Raw genomic sequence first — 9,912 nt, 5'->3', positions numbered from 1 at the left:
CTTTCTCCATCTCCCTTACTCTCTAAAAATAAAAATCAATAAAAACATAAAAGATAACCACCAGTGGAGGGTAAAGATATTTGGATAACATGCTTAAAAAGCTAAAAGGAATAAAAACTGGCTAAGTCTGTAACTAGCAAAACTACCCTTCAACAATGAAGATGAAATAATATTCCTAGATATACAAAACTGGCAGAATTTGCTGCTAGCAAGTTTTACTTACAAGAAATACTAAAGGACTAGGAGAAATTGAAACCAGATGAAAACCCAAATCTACATGAAGAAATAAAGAGCATGGTAAGTATAATTACATGGGTAGACATAGAAGACAGTATCAATAACATTTTCTTAACTGATTTAAAAGCCAGCCACATAAAACCATCATTATAAAATTGTATTGTTGGGATTATAACATTATATATATATATATATATATATATTTTTTTTTTTTTTTTCACTAATAGCACAGAGAGGAGGGAGGAATGGTTCTATTTTGGAGAAAGGAAATGACACTAGGCAGTAATGTGAATCCAAAGGAATGCCTCCTTTTCTTAAGAAATATACTAAATTAATCTTTCAATGGTGTTGTCACTCAGTCCCCTCCAAATACTAAAATCCCATCCATACAATCATTGATACAATAGAACACTCCACTGAAGAGCAGAACACACATTCTTGTCAAATGCACATGGACCATTCTCCAGGAAAGCAATATGCCAGTCAATAAAACAACTAAGTTTGTGTTTTTACCACAATGGTGTTTAATCAGAAGTCAACAGAAGGAAATTTGGGAAAGCCTAAAATACTTGGAAATTAAACATACGTCTAAATAACCCAGGTGCCAAAAAAGAAATCACAATAACAATTAGAAAGTGTTTTGAGCCTCCCCCCACCCCAGCCCTCTTCCCCACAGGCAGAGGAAAGAGCGCTAGTGCAGGAGACACCCACTGCTCGTTCAAGGGACACTACCAGGCTTGCAAACCAGGGCAGCAAATTCATCCCAAACAATCCCCCAGAACCTGACCCAAGGCCCCCCTTTTCTCTGACTTCTTAGTGAGCCAAAGCAGCCCAACCTAGGCTCATTTCCCCAGCCCTCTCTTCACTGTCCCCAGCTTTAATAAACGTCCTCTAAAATTCACCTGGACTTGTGTTGTGAAATCTTTCCTGCATGAAGTCAAGAACCCACATACTACCAACTGGCCCTAAGCAGACCCACCAAGGGCCAGGACCTCTTCCCAGTAGCAGTATTCTAGACACCCCCTGGTAGTGTAGGGGGACACCCCATGTTAATACAGGAGATCCCACTAGTAGTGCAGAAGACACCTGCTGCTCGTGTTGGGAGACACTCACTACTTGTTGGGACACATCTTTGTAGCTCTTAGCCACTCAGGTATCAGCTACATGGGCAAAATCTTTCCTTTACTGTGGTCCATGCTGCACAGAAGAGTGAGGAGCGATCACAGAGTTCACTGGCTCAGTAGGTAAAATGTGTGGACAGTGCACTAAGCATGTGTGTGTGGTCCTCAACTAAGCTCATTTCTTCTGTCACCTGGTGATGGATATGTGAACATTCCATCTCAAACTTCCCAGTTTGGCAACAGGATCATTTGAGCTAAAGGCAGTTGATATGCAGATAGTAGAGAAGCTGCAAGTCCTCCCCCTGCCTAAAAGGACCAAGTCAGTAACAGGAGACAGTAAGATCCCTCAGCATGGGGTTGGCTCTGGGAATCTCCATAAACCCCCCAACCAGCCCCTACCCTGGTACTGCTTCAGACTGTCATTTCCCACAAACTTCTTTATTGCAGTGGCTGCAGAAGCCGGACTTCTAAGCTGCTGCTGGAGTTACTCATTTCCTCTGCGTGTCTCCCATGTGCAGGAGGTGCATGTGTTAATAAACTTCTTTTTCTCATTAATCTTTTATTACCGGGTTCCAGACAGGGATCAGATGGGTGGAGGGAACATTTTCCCTCCCTCACACTGGTGTCCAGCTTTGCTCCAAAGCCTTGGTTAGGTGTCCATCCTGCTGTTCTTGGGGCAGTCGTGTGCTCCTCCAAACTCTCACCGAGGCTGTCTCACCTTCTGGCAGCCGGTGGCCATCCAGGAGATCCCAAAGTCCAAATCTTGCTTCAGGCAAGAACCAACCAGTACCTCAGATTCTCAACAGGGAGTGAAACAGTAGGCAGTCAACTGGGAGAGGATGGGGAAACCTCCCCAGCCAGAAAAGTGGCAGACCCCTGGCTTGACTGAGGAAAAACCTCCCGGGTACATAATTTGAAGGAATTGTTCAAAGTGGTACATACATTTAAAAAAAAGTCCAACAATAGGAGAATGAGCAAATAAATAATCAAGTAACTAGCTATTGAACACCATGGAACCTAGAACTGTTGATCAGATTATTTGAAAAAAAGAATCCCATGGCAGTTGCATGAAATGCAGCCAGCCACTGTGTCCCCAACTTTGCTGTGGATGGTAGGCCTTTGCCCATGGACTCTCCCACCCAATTCACAGGTGGCATCACAGACAATGGTTAGTTTATTTACTGTAAGGATGGTCCTTACCACAGATAAAATCTTGGGGTACACACCTTCTTGTGAAAAAGCACCAAAACAAGCCAGTAGAAATCCTGGATTGAAGTGGTGGTGGGGGGGGGGTCTACGCAGCTTCACCCCTTCCCCAGGCAGGGCCAGTCTTTTCTCAGCGAGTGCTCAGCTCTGGGGTGGGAAGGAGCATTCTGCAGAAGCCCACAGTGGCCCATGCTGGGGGACTTGAGGGCTTGTACCCAGGTTCCTCAGACCCCTTACGTAGTACCTTTTGCCCTGAGCACTCTTCCTCTGGCCTTTCCCATGCCCCCCCTCTCCTGATGACTGCTGCACCCCGATTAATGGGGCATCCACATCCAGCACCATTTTCTAGGACCAGGCCCTGAGACAGGCTGACGGACTCACCTCCCTCCCAGCGGCCTCACAAGACAGCAGCTCTTTGGGGATACAGCCCTGGGGCTGTCAAGTCTCAGGCTGAAGCCTCAGAAAGTTCCACAGGCCCTGGCCTCAACGCTGACCAGCTGGGCTCCTGCAAACAGAGCTCCTCAGGACCCTGGCTTGGGCTATGCAGAGGACTGTGAGCAATGCACTGGTGACACCAGATGGCCATGGAAGGTCACCTGGGAGATGTTGCTGGCCCCACAGTGTTGGCTTCCCGGGGATGACAGAGGTAGAGGGATTTTACTAAGCACACGAAGTGGCATTGGGAGCTCTTCCTGTGGCTCAGGATACCCTTGAAGACTCAAAGGCAGGACAAGGCATGAGACACCTGCTCACTGGGAAGCCAGCCCATCCCCAAGCCCTCCCTTGGGTCGGCAGATGGTCATGGGCGTGGGGCTGCTAGACAGAGGTGAGAAGAGGGCCCGAAGCGTCCCTGAGAAGGGCGTCTCAGGGAAGGCATACAGGAGTGACCCATCGGTGGCGCTGTAGAATGCCAGGTGCCCGGCCTCATAGTCCAGAAAGATGCCTACACGCCGGGGTGGGTCTCGAAGGGGGGCAAAGGCCCGCTCAGAGGAGTTGTAGAAGCCCCCCAGGAACACCAGGATCCAGAACCCATTGCCTGCAAAGAGCTCACCCTTCTCCTTACGGTTAGCATTCTCCCTGCAGACACCCAAGGCCCAGCTGGCCCGCTCGCCCACCTCCACCTCCCAGTAGTGGCGGCCGGAGCTCAGGGGCTCCCGGCCCAGCACACAGGGCCCGGGGTCAAAGCGCTCGGGGCTGTCAGGCAGGGGCTGCCGCAGGTCCCCCCGCCGCACACTCTGCATGTCTTCTGACAGGACCAGCTCGGGGTTAGCAGTGTCCGGATCCAGCGTCATGTCCCCTGCAGACAGAGCAGTGGTCACCTCGGGCCCCTTCCGCCAGCCTGCATGAAGTCTGCCCTCAAACATCCTCATAGTTGGCTAGAGTGACTGCTCTCCATCTTGTGTCTTCCTCAAAAGATCACCTAACCACCTGCAGTTGCAACTTGGAATGTCTGGAAAGTGGTCATACACTGCCTTGCAATTCACTCTCTTGAAATTCAGGAGGAACCTGAGTGCTTTCTATGTCTACTCTTCCAATCCTCAGAGTGTTCAGCCCAGCTTTCACACTGGGCTCCCCAGGCCTGGGCCTACACAGGTGTCCTGGCACCTGATGGACCGACCTTCACTTTCCCTAAATGCACCAGGACAGCCCAGCCTGGCTGGCCCTCCCTCAACAGCCTGCCCTGACCCCTCAGCTCCTCAGCCATGAACTAGGAGCCTCCGTGCCTTTCCTACCACAGGCCCTGGGATAGGCACTTCTTCTGGACCAGACCTGGCCAGCTGGGTCTCCCCGCCCCCCCCCTCCCCCGCCCCCGTATGCTGTGGCACCCACCTCGGAACCTCTGCAGAGCCTCCACCAGCCCCGGGACCCTGCACACCGTCCTCATCTCCATGGGCACCACCTTAGGCGGCTGCAGCTTCACTTCCTGGACCCTGAAGAGGCAGCCAGGTGTCACACCCAGGGTGGGCCCACCCCACCCATACCCAACCATCTTCCCTAGGGAAAGGCTGGACTCCTACCTGCGCAGGGTGTCCATGATGTCCTGTGGGAGAGACATGTGGTGTCAGTGCCCGTCACATGGTCTTGCCCCCTACCTCCATCCGTGTTGCAGTGCCCCCTACATGGTCAGAAACTGCCCCTGCAGCCTCACCTGCTCCCATCCCATCCCGCCCACAGGCATCTTACACGGCCTCCATCAGCTGCCCTCCCTCATGTCCTGACTCAGAGCCCAACTTCCCGGTAAGGCCGCTCTGCTTAGGTGCTCCTTTCCCCCAAAATGATGCATAAGAGCATTTTACTCAGTGTCAAAGGCTGCTTGTAGCCCCGAAATCCACATGTTGGTGTCTTAATGACCAGGTCCTCAGAATGGGTCAGTATTTGAAGAATGGGCTTCCTAAAGAGGTGATGATATTAAAACCAGAGGCCCGGTGCATGAAATTCGTGCATTGGGCGGGTGGGGGGCGGGTGGTGGTGTCCCTCAGCCCAGCCTGCACCCTCTCCAATCTGGGACCCCTCGAGGGATGTCCGACTGCTCGTTTAGGCCCGATCCCACTGGGCCTAAATGAGCAGTCGGACATCCTTCTTACAATCCAGGACTGCTGGCTCCCAACCGCTCACCTGCCTACCTGCCTGACTGCCCCTAACCGCTTCTGCCTGCCAGCCTGATCACCCCTAACCACTCCCTGCCAGCCTGATCAACACCTAACTGCTACCCTGCCAGCCCAATTGCCCCTAACTGCCCTCCCCTGCCGGCCTGGTCACCCCCTAACCACTCCCCTGCCAGCCTGATCGATGCCTAACTGCTCCCCTGATTGCCCCTAACTGCCCTCCCCTGCCGGCCTGGTCGCTCCCAACTGCCCTCCCCTACAGGCCTGGTTCCCCCGCAACTGTCCTCCCCTGCTGGACATCTTGTGTCCACATGGGGCGGCCATCTTGTGCATTGGAGTGATGGTCAATTTGCATATTACCTCTTTATTAGATAGGACGAGGTCACCAGGGTGGACCCTAATGCTATATGGCTGGTGTCCTTACAGGAAGAGGAAATCAGGACACAGGTGTACACTGAGGCAGAGAGGCCTCAGGAGAACCGGCCCTGCCCACACCTGGATCTCAGGCTCCAGGACTGGGAGAAATAAACATCTGTTGCTTAAGCCACCTGTGTCATTTGTTACACAGCCTGAGCTGACAGAGACAATCTGTTATTTGGAATGCCAGCTCCTGACAGTAAACAGCTTGTCTTTTTAGAACACTGCCTAGCACACAGCAGGGACCCAGCCCACTTTGTCAATCAAATGAACCCCACAAGCAGTCCTTCTAACCATACTGTGTACCACCTACCAGGCCATAAAGGATGAAGAGGGAAAGTAAGATATTGTGCCCAACGTGGGTTTCCTTAGGGGCAGGGAATTTCACACACAGCAGTTGATTCTGTCTGGGGAGCCTGGGCACTTGCTAGGCCTCTAAAGAAAAGGGAGCCTAGTGGGTTTCTGAAACCTGAGGATTCATCAGGAGAAACCAACAGTACCGGCCTGGGGGAGGCACATGCAAAGGGCCAGGTGCAAAGCAGTTAGAAACAGTGTCCTTACTTGTTTTACTGGGTTAGGGGAAATGGGGGTGGGGATAGTCTTGGTTGTCAAGGTCTGGAACTGCCCTAACCACTTAGGAGAGGGATGGAGAAAGGGCCCCTGCCCAGGGGTGGGGAGGGGGCCTGAACCTTGAAGGAAGTTGACCTCTGTGGAGATGACCTGGCCACTCTGGGCAGTGGGAACTAGATACACACCCCTTTAGGAAAATGCTCGGTACCCACAGAGGGTGGTTACGGGGGAATCCTGGAGGGGCACCCAGGACCCCAAACTCTGGTGTAGCTGGGGTCCCGGGATCAGTCACTCAGAGCTCTGCTTCTTCCGTCTCCAATGGGGCTCCCGGACAGGTACCAACAGCAGTTCTCAGTGGGGCTTGGGGTTCATATCTATTCCCCAGGCAGTGGCATCTCCAAAAGGCCCTCACCAGTCCCAGTCCTCACCCCAGTATGTCACAGGCAGGACACAGGACATCCAGAAGAGGACAAGCTCAGAGAGCTTGCTCCACTGAGGGCTTTCTCCTTCCTGCTCCCAGGTCTGCACCCCTTCCCATTAGAGCCCCTGTGTGCCCATTCCAGGCACGTGCTCACCTGCAGCAGTCCCAACGCCGGCAGCTGGCAGCGCCCCTCCAGCTCAGCAACAAGATCGGCTAGCTGGGCGCTCTGTTGCCCAAGGCGGACAGCGCTCTCCTGCAGTGGGGGCAGCACCTCCAGCTCCTCCTCCTCCAGCCTCTGCAGAAGCCGTTGCTCTTCTTCTGCCAGCAGGCGGCGCAGCCGCTCAAACTCTGCACGCACATTCTGCCGCTGGCTCTCCACCATCTTCTGCAGGGGGCGTAGGGGGCCAGTGAGCTGGGCGCCACAAACCCACCACCAGGGCTCCACACACCACCTGTCCCCCACCCAAACTCACCCCGGGGCTGAGGGTCTGGAGCAGGAGTGCTGTGTTATGAGGAGCATTAGTGTGACAGCGGCATCCAGCAGTGGGGGCACCAATGCCCCACCTCCCCACCCCTGGGACCTCAGCGCCCAGCCACCTGCCTGCCACAGGGCACAGGTCTCCTCCGCCTGAGCCTGAAACAGCAGGGCATCTTCCATTTGCTTCTGCAGGTGGTCCAGGGACTTCTCCAGCTTGCCCTGCAAGGAAGTGAGGGCAGCCAGTAAGCCCACTGGGCCCTGTCCCTATTCCCACTGCCCAGCCCCACACAATGGACTGAACAAACTGAATCTGCTAGGAGATGCCCTCTTCCCGGGATGCCCTCCCACCACCCAGGCTGACCCAGCCCCTAGCCCATTTTTTTCCTTTCTCCAGCCTTCCTGCCTTCCTTCCTCTCCCGACCTTCCCAGCCTGACTCCCTACCTCATCGCAGCCTTCTTTCCTGCGAATCCTTTCACTTCAGTGCCTGTTCTGAGCTTGCCAAAGTTCAGCTTCATCGGAAGGCGCCAAGGGACACTCACACTTGGATCCAGCTGCCTTGAGCCTGACCTCAAGCAACACCCAACTGTTTACTTCAACCCTATTTGCTTGCTGGGGCATCCCCAGCATTAAGACAAAGTAGGCACCAGTACAGTGTGAGGGAGAAACAGCAGTTGTGTAAGAGCCCTCTGCCCTCCTCCTTCTGCCTAAAGGCAGGACATGAATTTCCCAGAAGGGTGGCCACCCTGTACCAGGAAGGGGGCACACACTCCACCAAAGATGAGGTGTCATCCCTGAATGTGCTGAACAGACCTTACAAAAATGCCAGCCTTCCAGTAGTTCCCCCGTATCATTTCCTAGTTCCTTTCCCACAAGTTATTGGCCCTAGCAGCCCAAACCCTTTCTGTTGTCTAGTCACTTCTCCACAATTTATCATCCTCTGTTAAAATGGAATACAAGCTCTTAAGTCTAAGCACTCATTTTGGCTTTGTACTCTTCTACGAAGTCATTGTGCCGTATGAAATTTAAGACTAATAAAACTATGTCTTTTCATCTGTTCAGATTAACATTTGTCAGTTTAATTTGCAAGTCTCAGTCACAGAACCTAACAGGCTAGAGTAAAAGGTTTTTCCTCCTCTACAATAGTTAGTGCTGCCCTCTGAGACTTTATCAGGTCAGCTACAAGGAGCCCTTAGGGGGCTGGTGGTGACTCTTCACCGCACGGCCACTTTCTGCGCCCTGATCCGGGTGTTTGGTGATAGGAGTGCAAACCTGCTGGACGTGAGTAGACAGGCATTCCTGCATGCATGTAATACCCCCAAGTGAGAGGAAAATCCACAGAAATCCATGTCCAGACTGGATCATGGAACAGGTTTATTCCGGTACCCCACAGGCTTGTTCTATGACAGTGACCTGCTGGCCAAGTATTAATTCTAATGCTGACTAAATGCTGTACATGGTGTGCCCCAGCGACACACACACACCCCCGCTACTGGCCGTGAAGCAAAATGCAAGCCAGTCACAAAGTCTGAAAGATGCCACCGGTGCATCAATAATGAGTTCCAGAAACAAACCCTGCTAAGGCAACAGGCCAGGTGAGCTGTTTGCCCCCCAGCGGAGCGGGTAGTGCTGGTGTGAGTTTGGGTTTTAAGGAAATGCGTTTCCAGGACAGGAAACAAGGCTTCTCAGCCTGAGACCACACACAGCTGAGCTCGGGTGTGTCAGACGGCAGTGGTGGCCCCAAGCAATCCACTCAGAAGCTTGCCGGGCCCTGGCCACTGCACCCCCTCCCACCGGAGAGGAGTCCCCATTCAGTCCCCACCTGAAGGAAACCACCTCTGCTCTTCTCTTCCCACTTTCTCCCGCGCTGGGCTCTATCCCAGCCACCGTTCGGTCACCCCGGCCCAGTGCCCGCCCCAGACGGTGGGCCCCACCAACACAGCGGGACCTCGGCCTCAGAGACCGCCTTCTCCCCCCAGGTCCCCACGCTGGCTCCCCACTGCGGAGTGGTGCCCCAAAGTGCCCCAACCCCGCGAAAATGCCGGTCTGGGAAAGGCTAAGCGCCCCCCACCCCAAAACCACAACGCAGGCCAGACCTGAGCGCGGCCGCGCCCGCCCCGCCCGCGCGCACCTTGAGGTCCTCGGCGGCGTCCTGCAGCGGGCGGACGCGGTGCGCCCAGTGCTCCCCCGAGCGCTCGCAGGCCGCGCACAGCAGGCGCAGCTCGTCGGCGCAGAAGGACGCCAGCGGCTCGCGGTGCGCGGCGCACACGCCCTGGGGCACCGGGGACGGCGGGTGCAGGCGCCGCGCCATCTCGGCCATCTTGGCCAGCGGGCGGTTGGGCCGCAGATTGCGCTGCGGGGACAGCTCGCGACACTCGGGGCAGGCGTACGGGCCCTCGGGCTGGCCCCAACAGCGCCGGATGCACTCGCGGCAGAAGTTGTGGCCGCAGTCGGTCATCACCGGGTCCATGAAGTAGTCGAGGCAGATGGCGCAGGTGGCCTCCTCCTGGAGGTTGGTGGACAAGTCGGAGGCGGCCATGGCGCGGTCACGCGGAGAAGGCGGCGCTCTCCCCGGTCGGGCGCTGGCCTGCCGCCGTCGGGGCTCCGGGGGACTTGCGGGGACCGGGGCTCCGGGAGCCGGGGGCGCGCGGGCTGTGGGAACGCGAGGCGCAGGGTGCACGGGGCGCCTCGGCTCCCGAAAGCAGGCAGGAAGAACCACGGCGGAAGCAGGAAGCAGCTGTTTGGGGGCGGGGCGGGAAACACCCGCTTTGGGCCGGGATTGGCTGCGGCCCGTCACGCGGCCCGCGGGGCTGTTCGCCCTCTGACCTGGCGTCTCCGCTGCCGCCCGTGCGCGTTCT

At 55.1% G+C, this 9,912-nt stretch overlaps 1 protein-coding gene across 1 annotated transcript; it reads right to left on the bottom strand.

Moving 5' to 3' along the window:
- Positions 1–353: 353 nt before the first annotated feature.
- Positions 354–9,593, bottom strand: TRIM11 (tripartite motif containing 11; the record flags this gene model as incomplete). Its single annotated transcript, XM_081091953.1, has 6 exons — positions 354–3,861; positions 4,395–4,495; positions 4,583–4,605; positions 6,733–6,963; positions 7,180–7,275; positions 9,186–9,593. The coding sequence occupies 6 exons, from the start codon at positions 9,591–9,593 to the stop codon at positions 3,314–3,316; spliced, it is 1,407 nt and encodes a 468-aa protein (XP_080948079.1). The 3' UTR covers positions 354–3,313.
- Between the last annotated feature and the right edge of the window lie 319 nt (positions 9,594–9,912).

The sequence above is a fragment of the Myotis nattereri genome, assembly GCF_964212035.1.
Source record: "Myotis nattereri genome assembly, chromosome: 5".
In the NCBI taxonomy this organism is placed as follows: domain Eukaryota; kingdom Metazoa; phylum Chordata; class Mammalia; order Chiroptera; family Vespertilionidae; genus Myotis; species Myotis nattereri.
Note: the sequence above shows the minus strand (reverse complement) of the source record. Positions and strands in the feature narration are given on the sequence as shown.